The 20,331-nt window shown below is 39.0% G+C and overlaps 1 protein-coding gene across 3 annotated transcripts in view; it reads right to left on the bottom strand.

The window, feature by feature from the left end:
* PDSS2 (decaprenyl diphosphate synthase subunit 2) overlaps positions 1 to 20,331 on the bottom strand; it is a 263,549-nt gene that overhangs the window by 110,908 nt on the left and 132,310 nt on the right. For all 3 annotated transcript variants that reach the window (XM_059941480.1, XM_059941479.1, XM_059941481.1), the window contains one exon: positions 1,272 to 1,470. In XM_059941480.1, the coding sequence (XP_059797463.1) occupies positions 1,272 to 1,470 (199 nt within the window). The remainder of the gene's footprint in view (positions 1 to 1,271; positions 1,471 to 20,331) is intronic.

Below are 20,331 nucleotides of genomic sequence, written 5' to 3'. Positions count from 1 at the left end.
AATTGAGGCAGAGGCTGGGAGTAGAAAGCGGAGATCTATCAAACCCATGCTGGCTTATTCTAATGTAATTATTAGTAACCATCTCTGTTAAAAACAAAAAATCCAGGACAAATGCTAAGTCAGATGGGATTCTGGGACAGCAGACTTACACTGAGACTGTCCTCGGTGTCCAGGATGTACATTTACTTGATCTTCAACGGAGGAGATCTGCCCTTCTTTGCCCTTCCTCCTTCTTCCTTCCTATTGACTGGAGTGAAGACATGATGGCAACTATCTTGGGCCACAAAGTGGTAAGATAGGAATGGCAGAGCAGTAAGATAGAAGGAGCCTAGGTTCCTGACTTTAGAATCACCATATCAACCTTGGACTGCCTACTCCCAGATAGTAAAAATATGTAAAAAATGAGAAAAATAAATTCTTATCTTGTTTTGGTCACTGTTATTTTATAGTCATACCTAATCCTAACTGATAAATAAGGACTACCTCTACAATCTTTCTAGAAAGCAGCTTGGCAATATATATCAAGAATACTAAAGATGTTTAAACCCTTTGAATCCTTCTAGGATTTTATCTTAAAGAAATAATCTGGAATGAGGAAAAACTGATGTGTAAAGATGTTGTGTAAAAAACTGATGTGTAAAAATAGACTGCAAATCTATTTATGATAGTAAAATATCAGAAGCAACCTAAATGTCCAAAAATAAGGAACTTCTTAAATAAACAATATTACATCTAAATAATTGAATATTGTGCAACCATTAGAAAGTTTATGAAAAAAGTTAATGACATGGGAAAATGCCCACATCATATATGCCATGGGAGAAAATAGGCGGGATTAAAAAAAATCTTGCACATGTACGTTCTCACTTATGTTACCCCCAAATCCACATATATAAAGGTATGAATAAACAAACAAAAAAAGACTGAAAGGAAATACATGAAAATATCAACCAACAGTGATTATTTCTGGATAGTGAGTTGATAGGTAATATTTATTTATATCTTCTTTATATTGAATATTTAACACTACCTTATAATTAACAAATAATTCCATCTGTAATCAGAAAAAAATAGAAATTAATTTCAAAACTCTTTCCTAGCATTTACCAGTTTTAACTGGTGTTGACACTGCCATCATCGTCATTATCATCATCACAATTTTACTGAGCATCTATGTGTGGGGAGTTGAGGCAGCAGGGTGTCCAGACCTCTGTGGCTCTTGCAGTCAACCAAAGGCCATCCAGATACAAGCAAACCCTGCCCAGTTTTACCTTGGTGTTCTGTAGCAGAGCTAGTCCATTACAGGCATTTGCTAGAAGAAAGTCTCCACTCAGGATAGCTATTTTATTTCCAAACTGCATGTCTTTCAGTGGCCCATCAGAAGATTGCAATTCATCTAAATTTACTATCCCACGATGTACAAGGAGAGCAGTGTGGATAAGTTCTGTGATCTCTGCCAAACTTCTTTGACTAAAACATAAAGGTAAGACTTGTCTGAGTATAAAGAATACCAACTTATCACTAATGTCAGACTTCAGTTTTCAACAACAAAATATTTTATAGATTAGTGTTTCTTTTTTAAGATTATTCCTTTTTCATGAAGTTTTTTTCTATTGAGATATAATTGACATAACATTATATTAGTTTCAGGTGTACAACATAATGATTTGGTATTTGTACATACAGTTGACCTTTGAACAACACGGGATTGAACTGTGTGAGTCCATTTACATGAGGATGTTTTCAATAAATACTTAGGTATTATACAATCCGAGGTTGGTTGGATTTGCAGATGTGGAACCACAGATACGGAGGACCGGCTATGGGCCTTGAGCATCCGTGGATTTTGGTATCTGAAGTGGGTCCTGGAACCAATCCCCCGTGGATATCAAGGGAGGGCTGTATTGCAAAATGAACACCACAGCAAGCCTAGTTAACATCTGTCACCACATGTAGTCACAAAATTTTTTTTTCTTGTGATGAGAAGATCTACTGTCTTAGCAACTTACAAATACACAGTACAGTATTATTAACCACAGTCACCATTTATACATTATATCCCCAGTACATTATATCTTCATGGCTTTTTTTTTTTTTAATAACTAGAAGTTCGTGCCTTTTGACCACCTTCATCCATTCTGTCTCCCTTCCCACCCCCCACCACCCTGACCCCAACCTCTGGCAGCCACCAATCTGTTCTCTGTATCTATGAGTTCAGTTTTTGGTTTTGTTTTGTTTTTTTTTATATCCCACATATAAGTGAAACCATACAGTATTTGTCTTTCTCTGACTTATTTCACTTAGCATTTTGAAGTTTCATGGGGTTTGTTTTTGAAGGTTTCAAATGCACTTTTTTTCAATCATGCCATATTTTAATGGGTACACGGTACTTTTACTTGGCATCAATTATGAGTTGGTTTTGAAGCAATTCAGTATTATACCAGCTGGATGACTGATGATCACTGATCTCTCCATTCTTTTGGGGTGACTCTGCTAGCAGGGGACAGGTTCCACAGTATTCCAATTTGTGTTGCTGCATATACCCATATAGCAACACAAAGTGGCCCCACTAGTATTACCAGTTTGTCATGGAAATCAGGTGTACGTTTCTGGTGTCTCTGTCTTGCCATTGTTAGCTGAATGCTTCAAAATCAGGGAAACATCATGAAGCTGAAGACAGAACTGTGGCAAATGCAGCTGAGGGTTTGGTGTAACTTCGTATCAAGCACCCTCGCAAAGACACTTGAATGAAGTTTTTATTAGAGGCCTTTCCATCAAGTAGTTTGGGATCCATAAGCAGATCCTGACACCTTTCTTCTCTCTACCATTCCCCACTCTCTATCCCATGAGTCACCAGGATTCCCCAGAGAGAAGCTGACCAGTAAGGGCCACCCTCCACAGTTCCATTTAGATACTCTGTTCTCAGTGTAACTTTAAGATTTCTGAGAATTCTTACTGGTATCTAATAAAACTCCAATTTAAGTGGGAATATAACTTGTGCCAGACATTAGGTTAAGCACTTTTATGCATTATTACTTTTAATCCTAAATGCAAAGCTGTGGGATTTACAGAGATGAACAGAATGTGGTCTCTTCCTTCAAGGACCTTATCTTTCAGAACAAGAACCAAGATACATATCTACAGCAGTAATTAAAATAGAGAAGGCCCTTGAGGAGCTTATAGTATAGTACTGTATCAGACGGGATTTCAAAAGATGTTTGTTTTCTTTTTTATACTTTTCTATAGTTTGTACATTTTCTACAACAAAAGTATTACTTTTATAAATTTATTTATTTATTTTTTTTAGCTGTGTTGGGTCTTCGTTTCTGTGCGAGGGCTTTCTCTAGTTGCGGCGAGCGGGGGTCACTCTTCATTGCGGTGCGCGGGCCTCTCACTATCGCGGCTTCTCCTGTTGCGGAGCACAGGCTCCAGATGTGCAGGCTCAGTAGTTGTGGCTCACGGGCCCAGTTGCTCCTCGGCATGTGGGATCTTCCCAGACCAGGGCTCGAACCCGTATCCCCTGCATTGGCAGGCAGATTCTCAACCACTGCGCCACCAGGGAAGCCCTATTACTTTTATAATCATAAAAAAATCAACAATTACTAAAAAATTTAAACCTCATAACCACCCTATGATAAGTATTACTAACCTCTTTTTATAGGTGAGAAAATTGTCGTACACAGTTTAATGACTTGCCCAAAGGCACACAGTAATACAGAGCTAGAAATCCATTGAAATCTGTTACAAATGGCCCCATGTGAATCATGCCTCTTCGTTTCCACGCTCCTGTGTAGTCCCCTCCACACTAACTTTAGGCTTCACCATGTGACTTACTTTGGCCAAAAAGACATTAGCACACGTGACATAAGCAAAGCCTTCTAAGTGTTTATGCATTAAGGCTTGTCCAATGCAGTCACACGAGCAACCCCAGAATGTAAGAAATAAAATGGCTGTTTCAAGTCACTAAATCTTAGGATAGTTTGCTATGAAGCAATAGCTATCTGATACAGAAACTGGTATATCTAGGAGTGGGTGCTGTTGCAACAAAAGCCTAAAATATGTGTCAATGGCTTTGAGTCTGAATGTTTGGGGCTAGAGGTAAAGGCTGAAGAAATGGCAAAGTCTTAGTAGAATCTGGAAAGGCAGTGAGGAAACTGTTATTGGGGGATTGAGCAAAAACATATGGTGTTATAAGGTAGGGAAACAACTTGCAAAACTTTTGTCTGTGGTAACTTGAAAGATAGAAAATATACCTAAATAAAATATTAAAAAGTAGGTAGTGAAAGTAGAGAGATCAGTGGAGGAAGCTGTAACAAAGGCCCAAGTAATAAAAGGGTTTGACCTAAAGGTCAAATTTAAGCATTTGACCTAGAATAACAGCCTTAGACAAGGAGACAAATAAATATAAGACAATCAAATAATAAATATAAGAGACTCTTCTCTCAAAAAAATGTAGTACTCGTTTAACAACTATAGTACAGTAATTACATAAAGATGTAATAAAGTAAAGGAGCCAAAATACTTGGCATCTACAAAAGAAAAATTACGTTTCTAATTTACTCCCCTTGCTTCAAAAAAAAACAAAAAACAAAAAAAGTAAAAGAATATGTAAAAATGACCCCGTGTACATACTGTATCTGACTACAAATTGGGGGTGTAGGAGAAGATGAACCAGTGAGTTAAACAGCTTCTGAAAAGAGTAAATTCATGGTTTAGATTAAAACCTCACTACATCCCAAAGAAAATCACCAAGGATGGAGACTTATAAGACTATTGAGAAGTTAACAGAAAACATTTTTAAAAAGGGAGCTAAAATTTAAAACTATCCTTTAAAAGAGTGACTAAAAGAAAGGAATAAAAATATATTTTATTAGTACCCTGCAAATGTATTCTAGTTTACGAAAAAGTTCGCTGCTACATTTCACAAAAATTGCACAATGAGATTATGAGCAAGTATAAAACTCAAGAAGGGTTAAGCACTGGATAAATCTCTCATGCAGTTCAGCTTATGAAAGAAAGTAATAACCAGGGAAGCAGAAGTTGTAGGTGTTCTGAATTACCCTAAGGATGAAAATGAATGATTGGGAGCTTTTAATAAAGACATCTATAATCATAAAACTGCATTCATTAAACAAATGGCAATCTTTAAATGCCACATGGCCAGAAACAACAAAAACAGTGGTAATAACAAAAGTGAAAAACCATAATATGTACAGTACCCACCATTCGCAAAGAACTTTCACTTATCTACTTGTGATTCTAATTACAGCAGGTGTGGGAGGTTAAATACCTGGTCGGAACATTCAGTTTATAAAGGACAAAGCTGGAACTCAGAGCCACCTTGTCATAGTGACCAATGATAATTTAAAATGTTTATTTACCTAATGAATAGTAAATGGTGGTAGGGGGCCAAAGCCACCAATGTTACCAAGATTGGTATATGCCCACCACAAACTTGTCCAATTTTCATCCTTAGTTCTAAGCACTACAGAAGAGAATTTTTCGAGGAGAAAGTATATTAATGACTAGACTTGACTCTTTTTGTTCATAGTAGCTAGGGAAAGTAATCAAGTTGTTTCCAAATCATTTGGTTAGAATCAAATCAAGTGATTTAATTCAATCAGTAATCTGGATAACAGTTCTACCTCTGCCTATAACAGACAGGTCGTGGGCAAATCCCTTAAACTCTCAGGCCCTTGGTCTTCTGAACACTGAAAGGAGGGGAACTGGAGAAACAATCTCTTCCAGTTCTAAGATTCAGGGATTTCAGTCCTAAAATTTAAGATTCAGCTCTAAAATTCTAAAATTTGGGGATTAAAAAAAAATTACTTAGGCTGGTAGTTAATAGTTAAAAAGAGAAAAAATTATTGCTATTATTGGTATCTACTTTTCTACAAGAAATAGAAATGAACTGATTGGTCATCTTGAAATCTGTCCTGCAATTCCACTATCTAGTATGATGCTCTCAACTTCTAAGATTTTACCATTAGATAAACAACTTCAGGCCACATTACACAAGAGTTAATTTAGCATACAGCAGAGAAGCAGTGACAATATGAAAGAATCTGGGAATTTTTCCTTTTCATTATCTTATTCCTATTTTAGCCACCCAAAGCAATTTAGTAAACTTTCAATGTACTGGATTTTTAAAATTATCTTATATAAAAGTCTTCATGCAATCTTATGTACATATATTTTAGTACTTGGGTATTTTTCATGCTAAATCTTGATTGGAAAAGTGTCACAAATGAATACTGCTTATGTTAAGTAATCAGAGTAAGGAAGTAATTACTACATTGAATGTAACCCCGAGGATTAATCAATGTTTTTACACGAATTTTCACCAAATTACTTTCTTTCAATTATATGTTAAACAACTTAATCTGCTTTGATCCATATTCTTCCAACCATTCTCCAATTTTTTTAGCATCCTAAGCTTTAGAAATAAGATAGCAGACATTGCTAGTTACCTCTTCACTCTCTCCTTCCTCACTACTAACATACCTGTAGTTACAGTTGGAGAGACAATGTACTCATTTAAAAATACTCACCTCCTCAAGATCCCTTGAGGCTAGAGGTGACTGTATAGCACAGTTTGGCCAATGAACGTAAGTGGAGGTCCACAAGGTGGAGTTTCTGAGAAATCAAATGAGTTTCTGATATAAGGCGACAGATTCAGATGGCATGCCTTTGGCGTTTTGAGCTTAGCCCTTCCTCCTGTTTGGTTATGGTCCAGCTGCCTGGGGGCACAATGGAAACTTTAAGGATCCTAAGAGGGCCCCCAACCTAAGGATGGTAGAGCAGGAAGAAATGAGAAGCCTGGACCCCTAATGACTTCTTAGGGCTGCACCAGCTCTGACATGCCCATCTCTAGACTTCTTGTTATGTGAGATAAATAAACACTGCATTCCTTTAAGCTACTGTTTGTTGGAGTCAAATAAACTCCTAAAAGATACGGTCAATAAAAACTATATCACAGGGGGTTGCCTGGTGGCGCAGTGGTTAAGAACCCGCCTGCCAATGCAGGGGACACGGGTTCCAGCCCTGGTCTGGGAAGATCCCACATGCCGCGGAGCAACTAAGCCCGTGCGCCACAACTACTGAGCCTGCGCTCTAGAGCCCGCGAGCCACGACCACTGAAGCCTGCGTGCCACAACTACTGAAGCCCACATGCCTAGAGCCCGTGCTCTGCAACGAGAAGTCACCACAATGAGAAGCCCGTGCACTGCAACGAAGAGTAGCCCCCACTTGCCATACTGTGCCATACTTTTGCTGCTATAGGGTGAATGATAAATTTTTGTTTAAACAATTTTTAAGAATCAGCCCATGCGTCACTTCTCTGAAGTCTTCCCTCACTTCCCCAAAGTTAAGTCCTTCTGTGCTTGAAAGCCTTCGAACATAGCTCAGTCATTTGTTGTACTATGTTGTAATTATTTCTTTAGCCATATTTCTTCCTGCTCTCTCTCTCCCTCACAACACTGTAAATGATACTATCCTATTTCCCTAGCCTGCCTATAAACATTTGTTAAATGAATAGCTCTTTACTTAGCAATCAATTTTATAAAGGTAGAGGGGCCAGCTATCACTCTGAGTTTCAAAAGGTAAGGAATGATATAAACTAAAAAGTCAGATTTATAGAATCAGAGTTGGAAGCGACCCCATAGGTCAATTAAGCTCAATTAGCCCCTTCCAGGGATGAGTAATAACAAATTACACAGGAGCCAGGTCTGCTGATGAACAGTTTTAATTATCAGAAATTGTTCCTAATATTAACTTGAAATCTCTTAAAATGTTTTACATGTTTAAGTTGGTGTTAAAATAATAAAAGAGTCAATAGTGTTTCACCACACAGGCAAAGGAGATAAAAGATAATACAGTCTTCTTTCTCTTTCTTTCTTATTCTATTTTTTCCTTTTTCCCCCTCCTTCCTTCTTTGCTTTCCTTTTTAAAGATGCATTTCTTTTTTTTTTTTTTAAACTTTTCTCATCTTACATTCAGTGCTCTAATTTCTATTTATTTATTTATTTATTATTTTTGGCTGTGTTGGATCTTCATTTCTGTGCGAGGGCTTTCTCTAGTTGCAGTGAGTGGGAGCCACTCTTCATCACGGTGCGCGGGCCTCTCACTGTCACGGCCTCTCCTGTTGCGGAGCACAGGCTCCAGACGCGCAGGCTCAGTAGTCGTGGCTCACGGGCCCAGTTGCTCCGTGGCATGTGGGATCTTCCCAGACCAGGGCTTGAACCCGTGTCCCCCGCATTGGCAGGCAGACTCTCAACCACTGCGCCACCAGGGAAGCCCCTAAAGATGCATTTCTTGAAAAAACTTTTTATTTGGGGAATTTTCAAACATAACAAAAGTAGAAAATATAGCATAAAGAACCTCTGTGGACCCTAATCTTGTTTTAGATACACCTTTCACTCTCCTTCCAGATTTTCTTCCTTCCAGATTATTTTGAAGCAAATGTCAGACATCATGTCATTTCATCTGAAAATACTTCAAATATCCTATTTTAAAAAATGCCTAATAGCAGAAATGGCTCCCACTTACTAAATTAATTACTTTAAGCCAATTAGTTACTGTATGCTGAGCAAGTTTATATAAGATAATTTTGCAAGCATAATAATAATTCATTTAACAGATTAATAAATAAAATAATGTAAAACTCACAGCAGCTCTCTGACGTAAGCATTATCTCTATTGTATAGAAGGAAGCTGGGTGGGCAGGCTAAGTAACTTGCTCAAGTCTAGCTGGTAAACTGCAGAGCTGGAGTTGAAGCCCAGGGTTCTCTGATTCTAAAACCCAAAACACAAAATATACAAAATTCCGGGTGTTTCTGAAAGTATTAAAATGGTAGGCAAGAGTCATTTATTTAAAATCATTTTATTTGAGCCCTAAAAGGTTTTTTTTTTTTAAGTTGGAAAACTGACTTTTATGTTCATGTGGGAAGAATAAATTTGAAAATTACAGAGAAAATTTTGGAAGAGGCCTGTCATTCCAGATTTTAAAACTTATTATGAAGCTATTGCAATTTTTAAAAGAATAGTAATATCACAAGAACAAACTAATAGATTAGTGGAATGAACTCCAGAAAGAGATCCAAATATATTTGGAAAATTAATTATTTATGGTAAAGATAACATTTCAAATTGTTAAGGAAAAAATGGAATATTCTCACAAAAACTGTTGGGGCAACTGGCTATCGATTAAGGGAAAAAAATAATGAAGTTAGATACCTACTGTACTCCGAGGATAAAAATATATTTAGATGGATCAAATATATAAATGTGAAAAACGAAAGTATAACTTTAGGAAAACATTCTTATGACCCTGGGCTGAGAAAGCCTTGCAAAATAAAACAGGAAGTCATGAAGTCATAAAGAAAATAACAGATAAAATTGAGTAAAATATACAAAAATGTTTATATAACAAAATATAGGCTGATTTGAAATAACAGATTTGAAATAACATATTTGCAACACATACAATAGACAGAAGATTATATTCAAAATACGTGTGGAGCTTGTCCAAGCTGGACAAGAAATTAATAAGAAAAAGATAAACAGCTCAAGAGCAAGATGGGAAAGGAAATGAAGAGGTAATTCCAAAAGAAACACAAATGGTCAAAACCATATAAAATGACACTTAACTAATAATTTGGAAAAGGAGTATTATAATAATAATGAGATAATATTTTTAGTCCATTAGCTTTGCAAAAATGAAAAGATTAGAAATGAGGCAAGCAGGAAGATGAAGAAACGATGAAGTCCACTACTTTGCTCCTTTGTTCAAAACCCTCCAATGGCTCCCCATCTCACTCAGGGTAAAGGCAAAGTTCCAACAATGGATTCCAAGGCCCAACACAATCTGCCCCTGCTCCTCTAACCCCTTAACTCTCTGACTTCATTTGCTACTCTCTTCCTCCTTGCTCACTCTCCTCCAGCTACATTAGCTTCCTTGGTGTTCCCTGAACAAGCCAAGCCTGTTCCTACCACAGGGCCTTTGTCCCTTCCTCTGTCTGGACTAATCTGCCCTTATATATTTGCAAGGTTTAGTTACTTGTTTCCTTCAGGTCCCTTCAAAGTGCACCTGATCAGTAGGGCCTTCTCTGACTACTCCACTTACAACAGCAACCTTCTCATTCCTGCCAGCACTCTATGTCTCTACTTCCTGCTTTTTTTCCCCCTCCATAGCACTTATCGTCATCTGACACACTAGTTATTTCATCTGTGTTTTGCTTCTCTCTCCAGGGCCCCACAGAAAGAAAGCTCCATAAAAGCAAAGAATGGAGAAAGTAGAGGGGAAAGCTGATATGAGCAATAGAGTTCCTAAAATATACTTCAAAAATACCAAAATATCAAAAATACTAAGATAGCAATAATAAAAAGGAAAAGTATATGCTTTTAACGCCAGGTGAAAGAAACTTTCATGGTGATAACTTTAAGTGTCAAATATTACTTTTTAATAAGTAAGCTAGGCCCAAAGTCCTAAGAAATTTATTCAATTCATTGTAAAAATTACAGAAACATAATGATTCTCCTATTTTGTCACTTACTCACATTGGTATCTTTGAATTTTAGGTTTGCCATGACCACAGCATTCAAAACTAATCTTGCTTCATTCCTTCATTTGGCAATGAGAATTCTGATTTTAAAAACAGTGACTGAACCCAAAATCTCAAAGTTGTAGGTTGCAGTAATGGTAACTTCCAAATAGAGATCAAGTCACAGATTCAAGGGCTGAAACATTGCCCAGGTCTTACTTCCAGCTCTGACCACACACACTAAGCAATCACTCAAAAGGACTGAGGGCTCTGCATCTCTTTTAGGAAAGCTCACCTGACATTCTAAGTTAGAATACATAGAAAAGAGGCAGAAAGCAAAAAGTCTTTGCATCTGGTCTCATTCAAAGAGATTAGATATCCAAGCAATGTTAAAATCTTGCCATGCCATGAAAACACAAGGTCTGGAAGTGAGGGGGAAGAAAAGACAAAAAAACCAGGGAAGTCCCGACAGTTCAGTATTGATGGATTCTGTAATTAGTTCCCTCCATACCTGCCAACCAATCTACAGAGAGGTGAGCTGCCTTCAGTGGTGGTATTCATACTTGAGAAAGCAGAGGATGTTGGGACTCAGCAAGGAATCACAATAGTTATTACCAGAAATTAGCCAAACAAAACAAAATTTGTGGGACTTCCCTAGTGGCATAGTGGTTAAGAATGTGCCTGCTGGGGAGACCTTCAAGATGGCAGAGGAGTAAGACATGGAGATCACCTCCCCATAAATACATCAGAAATACATCTACATGTGGAACAACTTGTGCAGAACACCTACTAATTGCTGGCAGAAGACCTCAGACTTCCCAAAAGGCAAGAAACTCCCCACGTACCTGGGTAGGGCAAAAGAAGAAAGAAAAAACAGACAAAAGAACAGGGACGGGGCCTGCACCTCGGGGAGGGAGCTGTAAAGGAGGAAAATTTTCCACACACTAGGAAGCCCCTTCACTGGTGGATATGGGGGGTGGAGGTGGGGAAGCTTCAGAGCCACAGAGGAGAGCGTGGCAACAGGGGGTGCAGAGGGCAAAGCGGAGAGATCCCCACACAGAGGATTCGTGCCGACCAGCACTCAACAGCCCGAGAGGCTTGTCTGCTCACCCGCCGGGGTGGGTGGGGGCTGGGAGCTGAGGCTCGGGCTTCGGTCGGATCCCAGGGAGAGGACTGGGGTTGGCTGAGTGAACACAGCCTGAAGCGGGCTAGTGTGCCACAGCTAGCCAGAGGGAGACCAGAAAAAGTCTGGACGTGCCTAAGAGTCAAGAGACCATTGTTTCTGGGTGTGCGAGGAGAGGGGATTCAGAGCAGCGCCTAAACGAGCTCCAGAGATGGGCGCGAGCCGCGGCTATCAGCGTGGACCCCAGAGACGGGCATGAGATGCTAAGGCTGCTGCTGCAGCCACCAAGAAGCCTGTGTGCAAGCACAGGTCACTCTCCACACCTCCCCTTCCGGGAGCCTGTGCAGCCCACCACTGCCAGGGTCCCATGATCCAGGGACAACTTCCCCGGTAGAACGCACGGCACGCCTCAGGCTGGTGCAACGTCATGCTGGCCTCTGCCGCCGCAGGCTCACCCTACACTCCATACCCCTCCCTCCCCCCAGCCTGAGTGAGCCAGAGCCCCCTAATCAGCTGCTCCTTTAACCCTGTCCTGTCTGAGCAAAGAACAGATGCCCTCAGGCGACCTACACGCAGAGGTGGGTCCAAATCCAAAGCTGAACCCCAGGAGCTGAGCGAACAAAGAAGAGAAAGGGAAATCTCTCCCAGCAGCCTCAGGAGCAGTGGATTAAATCTCCACAATCAACCTGATGTACCCTGCAACTGTGGAATACCTGAATAGACAACAAATCATCCCAAATTGAGGAGGTGGACTTTGGGAGCAACTGTAGACTTGGGGTTGCTGTATGCAACTGACTGGTTTCTGGTTTTATGTTTATCTTAGTTTAGTATTTAGAGTTTATTATCATTGGTAGATTTGTTTATTGATTTGGTTGCTCTCTTCCTTTTTTTTATATATATAGATATATACATATATTTTTCCATTTTCTCTTTTTGTGAGGTGTATGTGTATGCTTCTTTGTGTGATTTTGTCTGTATAGCTTTGCTTTTACCATTTGTCCTAAAGTTCTTTCTGTCTGTTTGTTTTTTTTTTTTTTTTTAGTATAGTTCTTAGCACTTGTTATCATTGGTGGATTGGTTTTTTGGTTTGGTTGCTCTCTTCCTTCTTTCTTCTTTTAATTTTTTTTACTTTTTAAATTTTTTAATAATTTTTAAACTTTATTTATATTTTAATAACTTTATTTCTTTTTATTTTATTTTTTACTCCCTTTTCTTCTGAGCCATGTGGCTGACAGGGTCTTGGCGCTCCGGTCGGGTGTCAGGCCTGTGCCTCTGAGGTGGGAGAGCCGAGTTCAGGACATTGGTCCACCAGACACCTCCCAGCTCCACGTAATATCAAACAGCGAAAGCTCTCCGACAGATCTCCATCTCAAAGCTCAGACCCAGCTCCACTCAACGACCAGCAAGCTACAGTGCTGGACACCCTATGCCAAGCAACTAGCAAGACAGGAACAGAACCCCAACCATTAGCAGAGAGGCTGCCTAAAATCATAATAAGGTCACAGACACCCCAAAACACCACCAGATGCGGTCCTGCCCACCAGCAAGACAAGATCCACCCTCATCCACCAGAGCACAGGCACTAGTTGCCTCCACCAGGAAGCCTACACAACCCACTGAACCAACCTTAACCACTGTGGGCAGACACCAAAAACAATGGGAACTACGAACCTTCAGCCTGTGAAAAAGAGACCTCAAACACAGTAAGTTAAGCAAAATGAGAAGACAGAGAAACACACAGCAGATGAAGGAGCAAGGTAAAAACCCATCAGACCAAACAAATGAAGAGGAAATTGGCAGTCTACCTGAAAAAGAATTCTGAGTAATGATAGTAAATATGATCCAAAATCTTGGAAATAGAATGGAGAAAATACAAGAAACGTTTAACAAGGACCTAGAAGAACTAAAGAGCAAACAAACAATGATGAACAACATGATATATGAAATTAAAAATTCTCTAGAAGGAATCATTAGCAGAATAACAGAGGCATAAGAACGAATAAGTGACCTGGAAGATAAAATAGCTACTGCTATTTGAAATAACTACTGCAGAGCAGAATAAAGAAAAAAGAATGAAAAGAATTGAGGACAGTCTCAGAGACCTCTGGGACAATATTAAAGGCACCAACATTCGAATTATAGGGGTCCAAGAAGAAGAAGAGAAAAAGAAAGGGACTGAGAAAATATTTGAAGAGCTTATAGTTGAAAACTTCCCTAATATGGGAAAGGAAATAGTCAATCAAGTCCAGGAAGCGTAGAGAGTCCCATACAGGAAAAATCCGAGGAGAAACATGCCAAGACACATATTAATCAAACTATCAAAAATTAAATACAAAGAAAAAATATTAAAAGCAGCAAGGGAAAAACAACAAATAACATACAAAAGAATCCCCATAAGGTTAACAGCTGAACTTTCAGCAGAAACTCTGCAAGCCAGAAGGGAGTGGCAAGACATATTTAAAGTGATGAAAGGGAAAAACCTACAACCAAGATTACTCTACCCAACAAGGATCTCATTCAGATTCAACAGAGAAATTAAAACCTTTACACACAAGGAAAAGCTAAGAGAATTCAGCACCACCAAACCAGCTTTACAACAAAGGCTAAAGGAACTTCTCTAGGCAGGAAACGCAAGAGAAGGAAAAGACCTACAAAAACAAACCCAAACAATTAATAAAATGGTAATAGGAACATACATATTGATAACTACCTTAAATGTAAATGGATTAAATGCTCCCACCAAAAGACATAGACTGGCTGAATGGATGCAAAAACAAGACCCGTATATATGCTGTCTACAAGAGACCCACTTCAGACTTAGGGACACATACAGACAGAAAGTGAGGGGATGGAAAAAAGATATTCCACGCAAATGGAAATCAAAAGAAAGTACCAATTCTCATATCAGACAAAATAGACTTTAAAATAAAGACTATTATAAGAGACAAGGACACTACATAATGATCAAGGGATCAAGGGATCAATCCAAGAAGAAGATATAACAATTGTAAATATTTATGCAGCCAGCATAGGAGCACCTCAATACATAAGGCAAATGTTAACAGCCATAAAAGGGGAAATCAACAGTAACACAATCATAGTAGGGGACTTTAACACCCCACTTTCACCAATGGACTGATTATCCATGATGAAAATAAACAAGGAAACACAAGCTTTAAATGACACATTAAACAAGATGGGTTTAATCGATATTTATAGGACATTCCATCCAAAAACAACAGAATACACTTTCTTCTCACATGCTCATGGAACATTCTCCAAGATCATATCTTCGGTCACAAATCAATCCTTGGTAAATTTAAGAAAATTGAAACCGTATCAAGTATCTTTTCCGACCACAGTGCTATGAGACTAGATATCAATTACAGGAAAAAATCCGTTAAAAATACAAACACATGGATGTTAAACAGTACACCACTTAATAACCAAGAGATCACTGAAGAAATCAAAGAGGAAATCAAAAAATACCTAGAAACAAATGAAAATGAAAACATGACGACCCAAAACCTATGGGATGCAGCAAAAGCAGTTCTAAGAGGGAAGTTTATAGCAATACAATCCTACATCAAGAAACATCTCAAATAAACAACCTAACCTTACACCTAAAGCAATTAGAGAAAGAAGAACAAAAATACCCCAAAGTTAGCAGAAGGAAAGAAATCATAAAGATCAGATCAGAAATAAATGAAAAAGAAATGAAGGAAACGATAGCAAAGATCAATAAAACTAAAACCTGGTTCTTTGAGAAGATAAACAAAACTGATAAACCATTAGCCAGACTCATCAAGAAAAAAAGGGAGAAGACTCAAACCAATAGAATTGGAAATGAAAAAGAAGAAGTAACAACTGACACTGCAGAAATACAAAGGATCATGAGAGATTACTACAAGCAACTATATGCCAATAAAATGGACAACCTGGAAGAAATGGACAAATTCTTAGAAAAGCAAAACCTCCAGAGACTGAACCAGGAAGAAATAGAAAATATGAACAGACCAATCACAAGCACTGAAATTGAGACTGTGATTAACAATCTTCCAACAAACAAAAGCCCAGGACCAGATGGCTTCACAGGCGAATTCTATCAAACATTTAGAGAAGAGCTGACACCTATCCTTCTCAAACTCTTCCAAAATATAGCAGAGGGAGGAACATTCCCAAACTCATTCTATGAGGCCACCATCACCGTGACACCAAAACCAGACAAGGATGCCACAAAGAAAGAAAACTACAGGCCAGTATCATTGATGAACATAGATGCAAAAGTCCTCAACAAAATACTAGCAAACAGAATCCAACAGCACATTAAAAGGATCATACACCATGATCAAGTGGGGTTTATCCCAGCAATGCAAGGATTTTTCAGTATTTGCAAATCAATCAATGTGATACACCATATTAACAAATTGAAGGAGAAAAACCATGTTATCATCTCAATAGATGCAGAAAAAGCTTGCGACAAAATTCAACATCCATTTATGATAAAAACCCTCCAAAAAGTAGGCATAGAGGGAACTTACCTCAACATCATAAAGCCCATATATGACAAACCCACAGCCAACATCGCTCTCAATGGTGAAAAACTGAAACTATTTCCTCTAAGATCAGGAACAAGACAAGGTTGTCCACTCTCACCACTATTATTCAATATAGTTTTGGAAGTTTTAGCCACAGCAATCAGAGAAGAAAAAGAAATAAAAGGAATACAAATCAGAAAAGAAGAAGTAAAGCTGTCACTGTTTGCAGATGACATGATACTATACATAGAGAATCCTAAAGATGCTACCAGAAAACTACTAGAGCTAATCAATGAATTTGGTAAAGTAGCAGGATACAAAATTAATGCACAGAAATCTCTTGCATTCCTATACACTAATGATGAAGAATCTGAAAGAGAAAATAAGGAAACACTCCCATTTACCACTGCAACAAAAAGAATAAAATACCTGGGAATAAAGCTACCTAAGGAGACAAAAGACCTGTATGCAGAAAACTATAAGACACTGATGAAAGAAATTAAAAGATGATACAAACAGATGGAGAGATATACCATGTTCTTGGATTGGAAGAATCAACATTGTGAAAATGACTATACTACCCATAGCAATCTACAGATTCAATGCAATCCCTATCAAACTGCCAGTGGCATTTTTCACAGAACTGGAACAAAAAATTTCACAATTTGTATGGAAACACAAAAGACCCCGAATAGCCAAAGCAATCTTGAGAAAGCAAAAAGGAGCTGGAGGAATCAGGCTCCCTGACTTCAGACTATTCTGCAAAGCTACAGTAATCAAGACAGTATGATACTGGCACAAAAACAGAAGTATAGATCAATGGAACAGGATAGAAAGCCCAGAGGTAAACCCACGCACATATGGTCACCTTATTTTTGATAAAGGAGGCAAGAATATACAATGGAGAAAAGACAGCCTCTTCAATAAGTGGTGCTGGGAAAACTGGACAGTGACATGTAAAAGAATGAAATTAGAACACTGCCTAACACCATACACAACAATAAACTCAAAATGGATTAAAGACCTAAATGTAAGGCCAGACACTATAAAACTCTTAGAGGAAAACATTGGCAGAACACTCTGTGACATACATCACAGCAAGATCCTTTTTGACACACCTCCTAGAGAAATGGAAATTAAAACAAAAGTAAACAAATGGGACCTAATGAAACTTAAAAGCTTTTGCACAGCAAAGGAAACCATAAACAAGATGAAAAGACAAACCTCAGAATGGGAGAAAATATTTGCAAATGAAGCAACTGACAAAGGATTAATCTCCAAAATTTACAAGCAGCTCATGCAGCTCAATATCAAAAAAACAAACAACCCAATCCAAAAATGGGCAGAAGAGCCAAATAGAAATTTCTCCAAAGAAGATATATAGATTGCCAAAAAACACATGAAAGAATGTTCATCATCACTAATCATTAGAGAAATGCAAATCAACACTACAATGAGGTATCACCTCACACCAGTCAGAATGGCCATCATCAAAAAATCTACAAACAAAAAGTGCTGGAGAGGGTTTGGAGAAAAGGGAACCCTCTTGCACTCTTGGTGGGAATGTAAATTGATACAGCCACTATGGAGAACAGTATGGAGGTTCCTTAAAAAACTAAAAATAGAATTACCATATAACCCAGCAATTCCACTACTGGGCATATACCCTGAGAAAACCATAATTCAAAAAGAGTCATGTACCACAATGTTCACTGCAGCTCTATTTACAAGAGCCAGGACATGGAAGCAACCTAAGTGTCCATCGACAGATGAATGGATAAAGAAGATATGGCACATATATACAGTGGAATATTACTCAGCCATAAAAAGAAACAAAATTGAGTTATTTGTAGTGAGGTGGATGGACCTAGAGACTGTCATACAGAGTGAAGTAAGTCAAAAAGAGAAAAATAAATACCATATGCTAACACATATATATGGAATCTAAAAAAAAAAAAAAAAGGTTCTGAAGAACCTAGGGGCAGGACAGGAATAAAGACGCAGACATAGAGAACAGACTTGAGGACACGGGGAGGGGGAAGGGTAAGCTGGGACAAAGTGAGAGAGTGGCATGGACATATATACACTACCAAATGTAAAATAGATAGCTAGTGGGAAGCAGTCGCATAGCACAGGGAGATCAGCTTGGTGCTTTGTGACCCCTAGAGGGGTGGGATAGGGACGGGGGAGGGAGACGCAAGAGGGAGGAGATATGGGGATATATGTATATGTATAGCTGATTCACTTTGTTATAAAGCAGAAACTAACACACCATTGTAAAGCAATTATACTCCAATAAAGATGTTTAAAAAAGAAATCTGCCTGCCAATCAATGCAGGGGACACTGGTTCGATCCCTGGTCCAGGAAGATGCTACATGCCGCAGAGCACCTAAGCCCATTCGCCACAACTACTGAGCCTGCACTCTAGAGCCCGCGTGCTGCAACCACTGTCCCCTGCATTGGCGGTGGATTCTTAACCACCGCACCACCAGGCAAGTCCCTAATAACATTTTAAGAAACATTATTCTGAATAACTAGACACTACTTGACACTGTCAACACATAATTATCCTGCTGGTTAACTAGATGCTTGTTATGAGGAGACATAGCTAACTAAGTATGTGGTTTCTGGAAACAGTTTTAAGCTGGGCTGTTTTCTGCCAGAGAAACAAAGGGCAAGCCTTGCTAGGCCTCCTTATCTAGGTCTCTAAAAGTACTTTTTGGTTTGGGTATCACAAAAGGGGTTAAAAATACTTGAGACTACCAAAAAAGCCTAATAAGACATCTGGGTGCTGTGGCTGTCACTGTCAGGGCAGCCTTGGAGGGAATGCCCGTATCAGTTCAGTTTATCAGATGGACAGCTGATCAACATAAAACAGATTTGCTCTGGGCAGACGGAGCTGAGCTTCCTGACATGAATTCCAATGAGAGCCCTCTGCACTCTACCACTGAGCTCTGACATTTTTTACTGTTACAGCTCCCTGGACATATGGGAATCCCTAGTGATGAGCACATAAAGCTGCCTCTAACTCAAGTGACGGCTCATTTCCCCCGGATGAAGGCAGACATTAATATCCTGAGGAGATCAGACCCGCCTCTCTGACCCCCATCTACCGAAGCAAAACGACTGTCCTATTTCTTCATTTAATAAGCTTTTAATGAAGAAAAGCAAAACCCCCTCTCTGACTGCAGCACAGTTCTACATGAAAAGGTTATACAAATACATCTGATTCTGTGTCAAAGTTTCCAAAATACCTGTCCCCCTCCCCACTGGAGTGTAGATCCTGTCACTTGCCCTCCCACAGTGCTCATTCTTTCTGCTGCAGTACAGGAGTTTGGTTCTCTGCTCCGATAATTATGAGCCGTCTCTACGTTATGGCAGGTGGAGGATTAAAGAACTGATTACAAAGAGCACGCTGGTGTTTCCATTTTCATTACAAACCTCTTTCTTCGAAGGTTCATCATTTAGCTATGAAATTTGCTACAGGCTCAACCAGACTGGGAGAAATGGCAGTCCAGTGAAACCCAGATAATACACCAGAAAATGCTTGGGAGCTACGTTAGAATAGGAGAAAGCTAAAAATAGCTTTGCCATGCATAGTTTGGTTTTAGGAGGGATGAAAGGAAGAATGTGTGATGGCAAACGAAGAAGACAAGCAGATTTTTACCTGTGAATCTTGGAGATTGTTTAAAAATATGGGGAATCAGAATCATTACTGAACTTTAGTGCTGGGCCCAATACCTATTGGCAGGGCTCTGTGAGTTCTGAATTGTTCATGAGAGGCTGAGGTTTGAGTTTTCTTTTGAAAGCAAGTAGGGGTTAGGAGAAATGCAAAGGCTGCATGTTAAATGGGGCACAGGAAGCACTGTGGGATGGAAATGTCATTCTGCAAAGACCTCTCCAACTGAATAACAGGAGGCAATGATGTCTGAAAAGGCAACTTTGGCAGGCTTCGTTTAGACCATGAAATGTGTCTAAGGCTAGGAAATGTGAAGGTAAGGTGAGCGTAAAGGGGCAAAGATTTGTTTCCTATGAATAAAAGGTGTCAGGGTATAGGCTATAAAGTGATATGCTTTACATTCGATTGCTTACACTTGCTATCCAATCAACCTAGGAATCTAGAGTCAC

Source organism: Balaenoptera ricei, chromosome 12 (genome assembly GCF_028023285.1).
Source record: "Balaenoptera ricei isolate mBalRic1 chromosome 12, mBalRic1.hap2, whole genome shotgun sequence".
NCBI lineage: Eukaryota > Metazoa > Chordata > Mammalia > Artiodactyla > Balaenopteridae > Balaenoptera > Balaenoptera ricei.
This window is presented reverse-complemented; position numbering and strand designations above follow the sequence as displayed.